This window comes from Chiloscyllium plagiosum, chromosome 25 (assembly GCF_004010195.1).
Source record: "Chiloscyllium plagiosum isolate BGI_BamShark_2017 chromosome 25, ASM401019v2, whole genome shotgun sequence".
Classification (NCBI taxonomy): domain Eukaryota; kingdom Metazoa; phylum Chordata; class Chondrichthyes; order Orectolobiformes; family Hemiscylliidae; genus Chiloscyllium; species Chiloscyllium plagiosum.
In genome coordinates, this window is record NC_057734.1 from 45051018 (window position 1) to 45068458 (window position 17441).

Genomic DNA, 17441 nt, shown 5'->3' on the forward strand with positions numbered 1-17441 from the left:
CTGAAACTCCGACTTTATGTTGTTGTTTAACTAATCTTTGAGACAGCTGTCCCAATTAAGGTACAAGTGATGCAGTCCTTGCAGAGTTGACTTGGCTAGATATCCTCCTGTTGTGTTTGTCCAATAACCCCCTCAGATGTCATGTGAGGCTTCATATTTAATTAATTGCTTAAAATAAAAGTGAAAATAGTACTTAAAGGTGAGGAGAGCTACTCCTCCCTCTGTAGCCCAATCATGTCCCTCAGCCCCTCGCAGAACAATTGAAGAGCTCTGGAATGGTATGTTTTCATCTGGCAAACTATGCATTCTGTAACATCTTCAGAGAAAGTTCCCAATTCATGCCAAATGAAGGTCTGTATTATGCAGTGGGTTCCAACCCACTGGTCATAAATTTGAAACCACTCAAGCTGATTTTACGATGAATTCACTTAGAGATGTTTTCATCTCATTATTGTAAGCTGCATTTGGCTTAAGTCATAGAACTGTAAGATCAATGTCTAACCGCCCAAATATAGCTCTGATCATAACTCATGCTTATTTTTGCATGAGGTACCATCGACACCTCTTTATAGGACACCAAACCTATTTGTAGCCGTAGCTTTTAATCAAAATATTTTGTATTTTAGCTCAGGAAAGCCTATTGGAGAAGTTATTAAATTCTACTAGTTGAAGTGACTAATGTTGATTCATAGCATGGAATTCATATTTTGTCCCATATAAACTTGTGTGCTTCTGCAGTCAAAGTTATGCTTCTGTATCATAGAGCATTGGACTGCAGGTACAAGTAATAAGGAAGGCATGTGGAATTTTGTCCTTCATTGCTAAAGGGGTTGAGTTTAAAAGCAGGGAGGTTATGTTGTAGGGTGTACAGGGTGCTGGTGAGGCCACACCTCGAGTACTGCTTCGGGTTTTGGTCTCCTTACTGGCAAGAGAGGGGTTGCAGGGGGATTCTCTAGGTTGATTCTGGAGTTAAGGGGGTTGGCTATGAGGAGAGACTGAGTAGGCTGGGATTATATTCATTGGAATTTAGAAAAATGAGGGGGTGTCTTATAGAAACAGATAAAATTATGAAGGGAATATATAAGATAGAAATAGAGAGGATGTTCTAAGCCTCTCTATTTCTATATTATATATTCCCTTCATAATTTTATCTGTTTCTATAAGACACCCCCTCATTTTTCTAAATTCCAATGAATATAATCCCAGTCTACTCAGTCTCTCCTACTCCACTTGGCCTCAAAATTAGAGGGAGCAGATTTAGGACTGAATTGAGAAGGAACTTTTTCACCCAGAGGGTTGTTAAGCTATGGAATTCCCTGCCCAGTGAAGTAGTTGACTTCAGTAAGTGGGTAAGTGGAGCTGAGTCCACAAAAAGATCAACCATGATCTTATTGAATGGCGGAGCAAGCTCGGAGGGCCAGATGGCCGACTCTTGCTCCTAGTTCTTATGTTCTTATGAAATATGCTTTTTGTTTCCTCCTCCACAGTTCAGTCTGGAAAAATTTACTAGCATTTACAGCCACAGAAATATACAGCACAGAAACAGACCCTTCAGTCTAACTCATCCATGCCGACCAGATATCCTAATTTGATCTAGTTCCATTTGCCAGCACTTGCCCCATATCCCTCTAAACCCTTCCTATTCATATGCCCATCCAGATGTCTTTTAAATGTTGTAATTGTATCAGCCTACACCACTTCCTCTGGCAGCTCATTCCATACACTCACCACTCTGTGTGAACAAGTTGCCCCTTAGATCCCTATTAAATTTTTCCCCCTCACCCTAAACCTATGCCCTCTAGTCCTGAACCTCCCCACCCCAGGGAAAAGACCCTGTTTATTTACTCTACCCATGCCCCTCTTTATTTTATAAATTTCTATAAGGTCACCCGTCAGCCTCTGACACTCCAGGGAAAGCCCCAGCCTATTCAGCCTCTCCCTATAGCTCAAAGCCTCCAACCCTGGTAACATCCTTGTAAATTTCTTCTGAATCTTGTCAAGTTTCACAGCATCCTTCCAATAGGAAAGAGACCCGAATTGCACACAATAGTCCAAAAGTGGCTTAATCAACATCCTGTACAGCCACAACGTGACCTCCCAAAGTCTGTACTTAATGCTTTGCCCAATAAAGGAAAGCATAACAAATGCCGCCTTCACTATCCTATCTACCTGCAACTCCACTTTCAAGCAGCTATGAACGTGCACTCCAAGGTCTCTTTGTTCAGCAACACTCCCCAGGACTTTACTATTAAGTATATATGCCCTGTTCTGATTTACCTTTCCATAATGCAGTACTTCACATTTATCTAAATTAAACTCCATCTGCCACACCTTGCCCATTGGTCTGATCAAGATCCTGTTGTATTCTGAGGTAACCTTCGCTGCCCACTACACTTCCAATTTTGGTGTCATCTGCAAATTTACTAACTATGCGTTCTATGTTCATATCCAAATCATTTATATAAATGATGAAAAATAGTGGACCCAGCATTGATTCTTGTGGCACTCCACTGGTCACAGGCCTCCAGTCTGAAAAGCAACCCTCCACTATCGCCCTCTGTCTTCTACCTTTGAGCCAGTTCTGTATCCAAATGGCTAGTTCTCCCTGTATTTCATGAGATCTAACATTGCTATCCAGTCTACCGTGAGGAACTTTGTCGAATGCCTTACGGAAGTCCATATGGATCACGTCCACAACTCTGCCCTCAACAAACCTCTTTGTTACTTCTTCAAAAACTCAACCAAGATCATGACACATTATTTCCCATGCACAAAGCCATGTTGACTCTCCCTAATTAGTCCTTACCTTTCCAAATACATGTACATCCAGTCCCTCAGGATTCCTTCCAAGAACTTGCCCACCACCGATGTCAGGCTCACTACTCTACTCTATAGTTACCTGGCTTTTCCTTAACACCTTTCTTAAATGGTGACACAACTATAGCCAACCTCCAGTCTTCTGGCACCTCAACTGTGACTACAGATGATACAACTGATAAAACTCAGCAAGGGGCCCAGCAATCACTTCCCTAGCTTTCACAGAATTCTAGGGTACACCTGATCAGGTCCTGGGGATTTATCCGCTTTAATGCTTTTCAAGACATCCAGCACCACCACCTCTGTAATATGAACACTTTTTCAAGATGTCACCATCTATTTCCCCACATTCTGTATCTTCCATATCCTTGTCCACAATAAACACTGATGCAAATTACTCGTTTGGTATCTTCCCCCATCTCCTGTCGTTCCACACATAGGCTGCCTTGCTGAGTTATAAGGGTCCCTATTCTCTGCCTAATTACCCTTTTGTCCTTAATGTATTTATAAAATCCCTTTGGATTCTCCTTAACCCTATTTGCCAAAGCTAATTTGTCCCCTTTTTCTTTGAAGACCTGTAGTACCCTCTCTAAAGTAAATTTGCAAAAGCAAACTTTCCTCTCTAATGTTTGCAAGAACTGATGCTGATTGAAATGAGCTACTCTTATGCATAGACTGAACAATTGAAGTGCTGGAGCTCTGCGGTTGAATTTTCTTTTGGTTTTGGCTCAGCATTGTTCAAAACCATCACCATGAGAAGTACACTGATAAAGGAATGCTGTTTTCCTGTACAAGGTATAATTCCTCTCTTTATAGGGACACACAGCACTCTATCTTAGACATCTATAGTGCAGATTACAAAGAGCCAAGGTTTAGGGACCCACATCTACGTCTAGGGTCACCGCTGAGGTTCAGTCGTTTAAAATTTGCATCATGTCAGTACAAGCACGGGTAAGCTTCTGTTTGTTTGTTCAACTGGAGCCACAATATTTATGATAACATTGATTCACCAATGGGTGTCACCTAGGATTCAATTGGAAGAATTCAAACCTCTCAGAAAACAGAAGTTCTCCAGGTCCCATCCAAGTGTCAACTTGACAATCAGCAACACTATGGAGTATTCATGATATATGGTCAGTGGACCTGGCATGAAGCTCAGGCATTTGGTTACTGAAGACTTGAGGTCCAGCCTTTCTTCATAATTGTTTTGTAATACACATAATCTGGAAGAGAGAACAAAACAAAGTGCGGCATCATGTTTAAAGTCCAGTGATTTTTCTTTGGAACTCTATCTGTCTCTCCACAAATGCTGCCAGATCTGCCAAGTTTCTTCACTTCGTTTTTATTTTAGATCTTCAGCACCTCCATCAGTTTGCTTTTGTTTGACGTGCGAGTCCATTTGCTGCTAATATTGTAAAAGACAAATAGTTCCTGTTCTCTTTTGAACATACAAATATATGAGCAGGAAAAGACCAGCTAGGTCAAGAAGACTATCCACCATTCACGATGTCTGGAATATCATGGTTAGACCACCTCTCAGGCAACTCCATCCTGACTCAACCGCTATAAATCCTTCCTGGGAGATGGAAACAGCAAAATTCTTGAAAGTTTCCTTTGGATTTTCTCAAGCAACTGAATCCAGTCCAACAGATCACTGACTGTGCCTAAGTTATCTGTTAATCTGTTTATCTGTGTAACTGCTGTATGATGCAATCTCTGACCATGCCTAGTCTCTGTTCCCTCTCTTTGTCTCCCTCATTACTGGGATGACAATAATGTGACTTTGCCAACAATCTTTGCACTTCATTGATAATTGTTTGGTTGTGAAGTGTTTTGGAACATCCTGAGATAAGGTAAGGCACCGTATCATTTCAAGTTCCAGCATTTTTCTCTACTGAGCTGCCATCCTGTAATTGCTTTCTCTTTTTGATTCAAACAGTACCTGAGTCTCAAACTTAAAGTATGACATCATAAAGCTGGCACTTCAAGCAAACTGATGTTAGTTAGTCTTGCAAGTTAGTTGCTCCAAATGGTGTTCTAGATTGGTTAGTGTATTTCTTCTCAGGGTGACATCTTCTAGTCACTAGAATGAAGATGGACTTTAAGGCAGTATTGTTAGCAGTAGTGATAGAGGTGACATCTTTTGGAATCCTCATATCTACTGGGTGCCCTCAGCACCATTCCTCCTCCCCTTCATCCAGTACCTCCAAATTGTATTGCTTGTGGGAACCCATAAAGCCTTCACCTCGCTGGTATAAAAAACAGTCACAACCAATGAAGGGTAAGTTTCTGTTAGGCTGCCAATTAACTTGCCAGTCCTTTTGCTTATGTTCTCCAAGATGTGAAAAACAAAAAGCCTGCTGGATTTTTATCCTATAAATATTTATTGCTAAACAGATTGTATTCTCTGGAAGAGATGTTGGCGGGTTCATTTTGTTTTAACTCTGTCCTAAAATAAGCACTTGCTTTGATGTGAATGTTGTTCCAACATATAAAGAAACTACTTGTTACTGACTACTAGGAACAATTATGGTTATTGGATGATCCTTTGTTTTTAAACTGTGTTGTATGTTGGTATAATACTTTATACAATTGTAAAGCCTAATGAATGAGAATATTATACGAAGAAAGTCATTAACAGGCTGTCCAGTGGAACAAGAATTTTCCTAATGGACGAACTGTTGCATATTATTTGATGACAGATTTACCTCTTTGCCACAAAAGAATATGTTGTCCTGGTCACTGCTATGAAGGTGACTGGTGTAATATGATGCATCTTGTTTCCAGGGGGTATTGTGTTTCAAATATCTCTTGAAAGGTGTGGCGAGGCTGCTCATCAGCAGAATTTTTATGTACGACAGTCATGTTTTTCTGAAAGGTATTTTACTCTTGTCATTTTAGCATTCAGTTTTGGCAGATTCTCAAAAGTGGTGTTTTTTCTGTGATCTGGGAGATTAAAAGAGCAATTTGAATAAACTGAGAAGTTTAAGAAAGCTAAATGAGAGCCTTGGCCCATTACAGTGGAAGGAAACGGTTTACTGGAAATAGCATCTGAATTTTTCTTTCTCTCTCTTTCTCCCTTCCTTTGTAGAATTTATTAAAGAAGCAGATTGAAACTAGGACAGCTGACGGACGGAGAAGAATCACACCGTTTTGCATTGCTCAGTTAGACACTGGGTAAGAGGTCATATCAATCCCCTTTGAAAAATGTGTGCTGCAGAGTTAAGAACTCATGAAGAATCCCTTCAAGAAAGTTTGATTCTAAGATGCATTTGTATCATGTGCTAAATACATAACCAAGTGTGAGTAAAAGGCAGTGACTTCAGTCTGTCTTTTTCAGTTGAATTTTCAGAACAGCATCCTGAGGGCTTGATGTTTTTTCAGTCCTGTCAATCAATTACAGATACTAACTTTGGTATCACTTTAACATGTATTATGGCCAGCTCAGTTGTATTAACTGTGCAAGCAGGAAGGCTTAAACTCAGCACGTCACTGTTAGGATTGCTATGATATGGAGGGAATCTTGCCTCGTGCCAGCTTTGTTACACTGTATGGACATGTGCTGATATTTTTTAACTAAATAGTGGCGCCAGAGTGTCTTGCAGTTGTTTGTCTGGATGATTTGGAGCTGTGACACAGTGTCACTGAACACTGGCAACAGAAAGTGTTCTACCTCGGATTCTGCTTCACTGGATTTGATTTTCCAGCAATCCTCGGGAGTGTAAGATGGCAGCAGTAGTAAGGCTTATGATCTCTCGGTGTTGCAGGTTTGCGTTCAGGTCCGTTATAGCAGAGTAGGTTCTTTTTGACTACTGGACAAAAGGGGGGAAACATGCTGCAGGTAGTGACCTGACTGTATTTACAGTGAGCTGGAATGTTCTGAACTTGGGGAGCATATTCCTAAGAGAATGAGAAATAAGGAGCAGGCGGATACTGTCTGGACCCTTCCAGCCTGATCTGCCAAATAATATGATGCAGACCAGCAATGGGAAATACGTGCAACAGAGACCACAACAAATGTGTGCGGTTAAACAACAGCAACCTAAACACTAATGAAGCATCATAAATGAATAAAGACATCAAAATAAAATGAAGATAAGCAAAATACTTATACTGAGCATGTACATAGGATATCTGCATCTCATGTTTTCTCTTACTTTCTTGTTTTCTCACGCTTTCTCTTTTTCCCTGTCGTCTTTCTTCCCTCTCTTCCTCCAACCCAAAATGCACACACACAAACTGTCTCTCTTTGTGTGTCTTGCTCACAGACTCCCTCCCTTCGACCAACCTGTCATGGACTAATCAGGTCAGAGTATGCAGAGTTAGCACAAGAAGAGAATGGTGAAAGACTGCATGCAGAGAATAGGGTTAATTGGTAGCTATTCAGTGGCAGAAGGTGGGAAGGGGGATTCCAGAAGGTTCAGTGCTAAGACTGCTGTTGTTCACAATTTATGTTGAAGCTTCAGACTTGAGAATCAAAAGCACAACTGTGGATGATGCAGGGTGATGGGCACTGCTGAGGAGACTGAAACAAATTACAGGAAAACATTGCTAAGCTTGGCCAAATGAGCAGATAACTAGTACTTGATTGTTTTAGTGTTGAGAGGTCTATTATATTTTGTAGGAAGAATGAGCAAATCACAAGTTGCTTTGAAATTAGGAATGTTGAGCCGTAAATGTGGGGGTTGGGGGATCAGGTGAAATTTGGAGGAGTTGGGACTTTCTGATGTCACCCTGAATCATTTAGCTTCAACTTAAAATTTAGAATTCAGTTTGGATGTGTTTTTTATGAATATCCAGGTTGATGAGGGACTTGTAAATTCTCCCAAACTGTTTCTTTGTTAATCAGAATTGCACTCTGCTTCCAACTTCAATTTGCACTGGTGTGTCTATTTTGGTTCATTTCTGATTTGAGTTCCAGAATGGCTTTTCTCATAAATGTCTGTGAAAAAACAATGCCCTGATTTGATTGCAAGTTAGTGGGAAAGTTAATGGAATGGTTACAGCATGGAGTGAGGCCATTTGGCCCTTCCACCTCTGTGCTGGCTCTTAGAAAGCAATTTATCTAGTGCCAATTCACCACTTCTTTCTATAGCCATGCACAACTTCCCAATCGTTAACTCCTTCAATGCTTTGACTGAACATTCTCTGTGTGTCTCTCTCTCTCTCTCTCTCTCTCTCTCTCTCTGTATGTATAGACACCATTCCCCACCCAAACACACATGTGTACGCACACATACCATTACACATGTGCACACACATCCTTTTGCACCATTACACATATGCACCATTCTACATCCAAAGCACTTATTGTGTGAGACACCATTTAATATTGTAATCACGGTCACTCTTTTTCATTTACGTAAATATGTGCCTCAGATTCATGATCCTGAATTCAATGGGAACAGTTCCTTCCACACCCTTCTCCAAGCATGAACAGCCCCAATGTCTTCAGTCCGTCGACTTAACTGTAGTTCCTCAGACTTGAAGCTATTCTCTTGAATATTTTCTGCCTCTTCTCCAATGCTTTCACAACGTTTTTAACGAGCAGTACCCAGAACTAGACATGCCAATACTAATTGAGGCTGAAGTTTTACTTTAACCTTGCTTTGTGCTCTGTGCCAATTAACAATGTCTGTGTTAGGTTAGAATGCTCTATAATTTATTAACCACTTTTTCTCAATCTGTCCTGAAACCTTCACTGATTTATTCCCTTGAAGCTTCCCAATCACTAAGGTTAAACTAACTGGCTTCTCGTTACTGGGCTTATGGTTATGCCTTTTTTTTCTATAGAAGAGTGTAACCTGTGCGATTTTTCAGTTCTCTTACATACCCCTGAGTCACAGGGTCATACAGCATAGAAACAGACCCTTATGTCCAACTAGTCCACAGGTTTCCATACCACACTAGCCCGCCCTGGCATGTGCTTGGCCCATTGTCTAATGAGGACCAGAAAATCACGTCCACTGCCTCCTTTTTGAATATCGTAGCATCTTCCTTTCTTGATAAAGAGAGGTGCAAAATATTCGGTTAAACTTCCACTGCCTTCCTGCATAAATGGTGTTTTGTTTCTTAATTGGTTCACTTTTCCTTTAACCATCCTTCTACTACTAATATGCCTCAAGAAAATTTTTAGATTCCCATTTCTATTAGCTGCCAGTCTTCTTTGCTTCTCTTCTATCGTTTTTCATTTTCTCCCTGGACTTTGTATATTTAGCTTGGTTTTCAATTGTATTTTCCACATGATGTCTGCAAGAGTTCAATATGGAGGAAGTATTGCTGACTGAAATAGTGAGAGATGTTTACTCAAGGCATTGGGACATAATACACCAAGGCCTTTTTGATGCAAGAACAAAACAATAACTTTGACGGGTGGCAGAGTGCCTGAAACAATAACAAGCGTTTAAGCAGAGGACCCTTACCTTCAGCAACTGTGAAGTCTGTCACTATATTGTAAGATGGGTTCATAGTTGGATGCTGTTCTCCATTGGAGCTCCTTCATAATAGTGCCCTAATATTCCTCTGGCTTCAAAAATACATGTTGTGGAATTTTATAAAGTGAAATGAGATTTGAGGCCAATGTTTTTGTAAATTATTTTTCTCCTTGAGTTAGTTGAAGAACATTCAACTCTGGGTCAGAAAGTTGTGGGTTCAAGTCAGTGCCAAGATGTAAGTGCACAATGCAGTAACAAAAAAATGAAGAAGTGCTGCATTGCCAAAGTAACTTCCCCCTTGGGGTGAAATATTAAATTGTGACCTCTTCCCATGGGTGTTAAAGGTCCATGATAATACTTCAGTAAGAACAGGGAGTCATGAAAATGTGTCCCAACATTCCTGTCAGACACTATTGGAAGATCATTCAATACTCATTCCATCGAATTACTGTTTGTGAGGTGCTGCTAGTCAATGGCTGAAATGGTCACATGCTTTTAAACTGACTCATTGTATGATGCTTTAAGATATTTCAATATGCTTACATGGAATTTTTAACTCTGCCACCTAGCATACTCCAATAAGCATGTGAAAATATACAAGTGATGTGCTAATTACAGAATATATGATGGCATTTTCACTTCTGTTTATTTCCCACTGGTCACTTCTTTAAAAAAAAATGCTGTGTGGACCAATGTCTGATTAGAATTAGGACCAAAAGGAGTTTGAAGCAGCAGATTGTGTCAGAGGGGTTTAGGTTTGGAATTGTAGTGTGGCTGAAGGTATTATTATGTGCAAACATTCTCAGCTGAGATGAAATCAGAATGTTTTTAAAAATTTCTAGGCAAAAGGCATTATGGTCTCTGCTTCACAATTTTCTTCAATTCAGTCTCTCTCCAGAAATAGAAACAGGTGTCTTTTTGATTGTATACACTGGTATTGCTATTGTATTTCCTATGTTTCGCCACATAATCATTGTTTGCAGGGACTCTACAATCCTATCTGCAGCAATGGCTTTGACAGTTGCAGCAAAAAGAAAATGTGCAAAATTTTTACCTCTACCACCGAGTACACTTCAAGTGACTCTTGGTTCCCCTTTGCCACTCTTGTGCTGTGCAATTTTAGAACGTTCAGGCCAAAGCTACATTGTTTGAAGAATTTATAAGGCCACCAAGTGTCCTTCGTAGTGTTATAGTCATGTGCTATATGTGTAGCCCTGTAGAGCTGTATTGTTATGGAGCATAGACCAGAATGGCTGTTTCAGAATAAAGCAAGGGGCGGCATGGTACCTCAGTGGTTAGCACTGCTGCCTCAGCACCTGGGACCCAGGTTTGATTCCTGTCTTGGGGGACTGTCTTATGTGAAGTTTGCACATTCTCCCTGTGTCAGCATTTCCTCCAGGTGCTCTGGTTTCCTTCCACAGTCCAAAGATATGCAGGTTAGGTGGATTGGCTAAGCCAAATTGCCCATAGTGTCCAGGGATGTTTAGGCTAGGGGGATTAGCCATGGGATATGCAGGGGTTATGTCGGGAAATGGATTTGGGTATGATGCTGTTTGGAGGGTTGTTGTGGATTGGATGGGCTGAATGGCCAGCTTCTACACTGTCGGGATTCTATGATTATATGAATTGAAGATTCCAGAACTTGACATTTGCAAATAAAATATGACTGAGTACTAGACTGTAAGTTACAAAAGAAAATAATCTTCTGAATTATTGAACACCACAATGTGATTGCTGTTATTTTAATCATTTTAGTACAGTATTTTACTACCCAAGAATCATTTGTTTAAGTAAATACCAATGCCACGATAACACTTCTCTCATGAGCTGCCTTTTGTTTTATTCTGTTATCAGGGATTTTTCGACTGCTTTTTTTAACAGTGTACCCATCACGGGGACACTTCCAAGCTCAGTGCTGTCTTCACATATCAACCAGCCACAGCCCTCTTCAGACTCTAATGCTGCCAAGTCTGTCTCCAGCAAACTAACTCAGGACCCTGCACCAGCCACTGCAAAATCAGCTGAGGACATCCCCAATAAAGACGGGTAAGGCGCACAATACTGACTACAACTGGATTGGAATAGTGACATACAAACCCAGCTCGTGTTAGCACAATGCCCTTTTTATGTATTCAGTCTAGCTAGTGAGCTGGAGCTTTAGAGAGGGAGGAAGTCCTGTTAACTAGAACTGATTAGAGCTCAACAAAGATAAATGAAGTTCCATGTGTAGTGAGTTTCTATGTAGAGTGTACTGCAAGAAGTATTGAGAAGCAAAACAGGACTCTTCTCATTCCCCTCCCCCACTTGGAAGGACAGAGCATAAACCGCAACAGGTGCTATTTGGTTATGGTGGCTATAGTAGAGCAACATTGCCATCTAATGGCAAGCTATCAACACTACAACAACAAAGTGCAACTGATCAGAGATATTAAGAAGTCTTAGTGATGTACAGCACAGAAACAGACCCTTCAATCCAACTCATCCATGTAGACCAGATATCCTAATCTAGTTTGGTCACATTTGCCAACACTTGGCCCATATCCTTCAAAATGCTTCCTATTCATATACCATTCCAGATGCCTTTAAAATGTTATCATTTGGAGACGCCAGTGTTGGACTGTGGTGGACAAAGTTACAAATCACACAACACCAGGTTATAGTCCAACAGATTTATTTGGAAGCACTAACTTTTGGAGGGCTGCTCCTTTGTCTAGTGGTTGTAAAACACAGAATTTATAGCAAAAGTTTACAGTGTGATGTAACTGAAGTTATATATTGAAAAAGATCTGGATTGTTTGTTAAGTCTCTCATCTTTTAGAATGACCATGTTGGTTTCAGTTCTTTCATACGTAAATCGCAAACTTTTTTTTAAAAAGTTACATTCTCAAGTGAACTTTAACAATTGGTGTCATGTCAGCCCAGATAATGTATTGAAGATGTGAGTTTCCCTGTGTGAGGCTGTCTGAGCCACCATGGTCAGACTGATTCTAATCTAAAAAAAATGGATTTACAGAATCGTACATGGATTCATGCAGTTTTTGAGCAAAGTAAAATATAATTCTGCAAGTACAAATTCACCCCACAAACCTATGAGTGCGGGTGGGTGTGTGTCTGTGTGCCTGTGTCCGTCTGTGTGTGTGTGTCCGTCTGTCTATGTGAGTGTGTATAGTGCAATGGGGTCAGCTGTAGTGTGACATGACCCAAGGTCCCAGTTGAGGCTCTCCCGATGGGTACCGAACTTAGCTATCAACCTCTGCTCGGCCACTTTTTCATTGTTGCTTGTCCTGAAATCAGCCTTGGAGGATGGTCCGAGGTCGAATGTCCCGGACCACTGAAGTATTCTCCAACTGGAAGGGAACATTCCCGTCTGTTGATTGTTGTGCGGTGCCCATTCATCCGTTGCCGTCGCCTCTGCTTGGTCTCACCAATGTACCATGCCTCAGGGCATCCTTGCCTGCACAGGAGATAGACAACGTTGGCTGAGTTGCATGAGTACCTTCGGATCTCGGAGCTTCGGGTGACCGTCCTACAAGGCAGACTTGAGGACGGGCAACAACGATAAATGACCAGGACTTTGGGTTCATGTCACACTACAGGTGACCCCATTGCACTACACACACACACACACACACCCCTACACAGACAGACGGGCGGACACACACACACCCCTACACTCAGGCAAACCCTCTCTCATACGCTCACACGTACACTCCCACACACACCCCCTCTCACAGACTTATACCCCTTTACACTCACACACATACACACACACTCTCACAGAAACTCATAACCCCACCCCGTGCCGCACGTATAAGTTTGTGTGGTGAATTTGTACTTGCAGAATTATGTTTTTACTTTGCTCAAAAACTGCATGAATCCATATAAGATTCCGTAAATCAGTTTAGAATCAAACTGACCATTGTGGCACAGACAGCCTTACACAAGGAAACTCACACCTTCAATACATTGTCTGGGCCGACATGACACCAATTGTTAAAATTCACTTGAGAATGTAACTTTTTAAAAATAATTTGCGATTTACGTATGAAAGAACTGAAACCAACATGGTCATTCTAAAAGATGAGAGATTTAACAAACAATCCAGACCTTTTCCAATATATAATTTCAGTTACATCGCACTGTAAACTTCCTATAAGTTCTGTGTCTTACACTCTTATTCTCCACAACCATCTGATGAAAGAGCTGCACTCCGAAAGCTAATGCTTCAATATAAGCCTGTTGAACTTTAGCCTGGTGTTGTGTGATTTTTAACTTTAAAATGTTGTAATTGCACCAGCCTTCACCACTTCCTCTGGCAGCTCATTCCATACACGCACCACTCTCTGCGTGAAAAGGTTGCTCCTCAGATCCCTTTTAAATTTTTCCCCTTTCAACCTAAATCTATGCCTTCTAATTCTGGACTCCTCAACCCCAGCGAAAAGACCTGTCTTTACCTTATCCATGCCCCTCCATAATTTTATAAACCTATATAAGGCCACCCCTCAGCCTCCGACGCTCCAGGGAAAACAACCCCAGCTGGTTCAGCCTCTCCCTATAGCTCAAATCCTCCAACCCTGGCAACATTCTTGTAAATCTTTTGTGGACCTTTTCAAGTTTCACAACATCCTTCTGATAAGAGGGAGACCAGAATTGCACACAATATTCCAAAAATGCCCTAACCAACATCCTGTACAGCCACTATGACCTCCAACTCCTATACTCAATTCTCTGTCTAATAAAGGAAAGCACCCCAAATGCCGCCTTCACTATCCTATCTATCTGCAACTCTACTTTCAAGGAGCTATGAACCTGCATTCCAAGGTGTCTTTGCTCAGCAATGCTCCCCAGGACCTTACCATTAAGTGAATAAATCCTGCACTGATTTGTCTTTCCAAAATGCAGCACCTCACATTTAGCTAACTTAAACTCTATTGTCCATCTGACCAAGATCCTGTTGTACTCTGTGGTAACCTTCTTCGGTGTCCACTACACCTCCAATTTTGGTGTCATCTGCAAACATACTAACTACACCTGCTATACCCAAATCATTTATATAAATGAAGAAAAGCAGTAGAATCCAGCATCGATCCATATGGCACTCCACTGGTCACAGGCCTCCAGTCTGAAAAGCAGTCCTCCACCACCACCCTCTGTCTTCTGCTTTTGAGCCAGTTCTGTATCCAAATGGCTAGTTCTCCTTGTAGTCCATGAGATCCAGCCTTGCTAACCAGTCTATCATGAGGAACCTTGCCGAACGCCGTACCAAAGTCCATATGGATCATATCCACCACTCTGCCCTCTTTGTTACTTCCTCAAAAACTCAATCACGTTCCTGAGACATGATTTCCCATGCACAAAGCCATGTTGACTATCCCTAATCAGTCCTTGCTTTTCCAAGTGCATGTAAATCCTGTCCCTCAGGATTCCCTCCACCAACTTGCCCACCACTGATGTCAGGCTCACTGGTCTATATTTAAGAAAGGTGGTAAGGATAAGCCAGGGAACTAGTGGCACCACGTTAGCCAGTCTCCAGTCTTCCAGCATCTCACCTGTGATTATCGGTGATACAAATACCTCAGGGAGCAGCCCACCAATTACTTCCCTAGCTTCCCACAGAGTTCTAGGGTACACCTTATCGGGTCCAGGGGAATTATCCACCTTTATGTATTTTAAGACATCCAACACCACCACCTTTGCAATTTGAACATTTTTCAAGATGTCACCGTCTATTTCCTCACATTCTATATGGTCCATGTCCTTATCCACAGTCAACACTGAAGCAGATTACTCATTTAGTATCTCCCCAATCTCCTGCGGTTCCATACATAGGCTACTTTGCTGATTTTTGAGGGGCCCTATTCTCCCCCAGTTACCCTTTTGTCTTTAATGTATTTATAAAATCCCTATGCATTCTCCTTCACCCTATTTGCTAAAGCTATCTTATTTCTCCTTTTTGTCCTTCTGATTTCCCTCTTAAGCATACTCGTAGTATCTTTATATTCTTCTAAGGATTCACTTAATCTCTGCTGTCTCTGCCTGACACATGCTTCCTTTTTCTTGAACAAGCTCTCAATTTCTCTATTAATCTGGCATTCCCTACACCTCCCAGCCTTGCCTTTCACCCTAACAGGAATATATTTTTTCTGTATTCTTGTTATCACATTTCTGAAGGCTTCCCATTTTCCAGCTGTCTCTTTGCCTGCAAACATCTGCCCCCAATCAGCTTTTGAAAGCTCTTGTCTAATACCATCAAAATTGGCCTTGCTCCAATTTAGAACTTCAACTTTTAGATCTGGTCTAACTTTTTCCATCACTATTTTAAAACGAATAGAATTATGGTCGCTGGCCCCAAAGTGCTTCCCCACTGACACCTCAGTCACCTGTCCTGCCTTATTTCTCAAGAGCAAGTCAAGTTTTGCATGTTCTCTCGTAGGTACATCCACATACTGAATCAGAAAATGTTCTTGTACACACTTAACAAGTTCCTCTCCATCTGAACTCTTAACACTATGGCAGTCCCAGTCTGTGGAGAAAGTGAAGGCTGCAGATGCTGCAGATCAGAGCTTAAAAATGTGTTGCTGGAATTCCTGAAGAAGGGCTTATGCCCGAAATGTCGATTCTCCTGTTCCTTTGATGCTGCCTGACCTGCTGCGCTTTTCCAGCAACACATTTTTAAGCTCAGTCCCAGTCTATGTTTGGAAAGTTAAAATACCCTACCATAACCACCTTATTATTCATTAAGGTAATTGATATCTCCTTACAAATTTGTTTCTCATTTCCTGCTGACTTTTGGGGGGGTGGCGTCAGTAGTCCAATCTCAGTTCCACCCAAATAACTTCCCTGGACATATTCCTAAGAATATCCTCCCTCAGTACAGCTGCAATGTTATCCCTTATCAAAAACGACACTCCCCCTCCTCTCCTCTTGTCGCCCTTTCTATCCTTCCTATAGCATTTGTATCCTGGAACATTAAGCTGCCAGTCCTGTCCACCCTGAGCCACGTCTCTGCAATTGCTATGATATCCCAGTCCCATGTTCCGAAAGCAAAATACTGTGAATACTGAAATAGAAATAGCAAATGCTGGAAATGTTCAGGCAGGTTTGGCAGCATCTCTGGAGAGAGAAACAATGAACATTTCAAGTCGAGACCTTTCAGCAGAAACACTCCACTTGAAGGGAAGTGAAAGTTTATCTGGTGCCATTGTTTGGGACCTGGTTTTGAATCAAGTCCATATTGATGGAATGGAAAACTTGCCTAATGACTTTAAAGGTTCAGGTCATAAATGAATAACAGTGTAAGACCAAACTTGAAATTCTTGCCAATATTCTTGGTCTCTATCGGATTTCCAAGTGGGAACTGGGCATGTCACATTGGTGCAGTAGAATGGCATCTTTTCTGTTACAGGAATAGTATAGAAAGATTTTTTTACTCTCTAGCATTTATCACTTGGGAATGTTTAGTGCGGTCATTGGTAATTGTTCAATAATAACATAAAAACCAAAAGAAACAATAAACGGAAATAAAAGCAGCTGGGATTTTCAAGTCCTAAAATGGAGGGGTTTACCAAGTTTGCTCACTTCTGATAGACACCTGGCTCAAAACATGAACTGTTTTTCTTCCCACAGATGCTGCCAGACTTGCTGAGTTTCTCCAGAAATTTCTGTCTTGCCTTCACTATTTTGCTGTGTAAATCTTCAGCTCACAAGCTGCAGTGTTCCAAACAAAATGCCAAACAAATTCTGGTGCCTTCTTCCTGAAGTTATAACCTTATTCTGGCCCAGATCTTTTATGGTGAAACTTAATTTCGATACTGTTTCTCAATGTTAAATAACAAAATATTCTCTTCTACTTTTAACAAACTGCAGCACATAGTTAAAGTTCCTGTGTTTTGCCTGGTCTTGAATCTTTTGTGGAATTTGGCTCTCAGTAGTTCCCATTTATGTAATACTGGAATAACAAAAGATTGATCAAAACGGGATACTGTGAATGAATAAATTAAGCAGTTGACCATGTGTGTTAGCTGCACAAAATTTTCTGATACTCAAAAGAATGTTTTTCAATTGATTCAACTGATTTTTGTGGTCATTGGGGACTGTTAGATTCTAAGCAACATGTCTGTGAAGTTACTTTTGTTCCCCCTTCCCCCACTCAAAAGGACAGAGTGTGAACTAAATTGATGCTATTAGGTT

The 17441-nt window shown here is 41.1% G+C and overlaps 1 protein-coding gene across 2 annotated transcripts in view; it reads left to right on the plus strand.

Annotated features, from left to right (window-relative positions):
* The window catches only part of LOC122562819 (protein HIRA), a 107495-nt gene that overhangs the window by 48917 nt on the left and 41137 nt on the right, over positions 1-17441 (plus strand). For both annotated transcript variants that reach the window (XM_043716069.1, XM_043716067.1), the window contains exons 13-14: positions 5909-5994; positions 11106-11297. In XM_043716069.1, coding sequence (XP_043572004.1) covers positions 5909-5994; positions 11106-11297 — 278 coding nt within the window. The remainder of the gene's footprint in view (positions 1-5908; positions 5995-11105; positions 11298-17441) is intronic.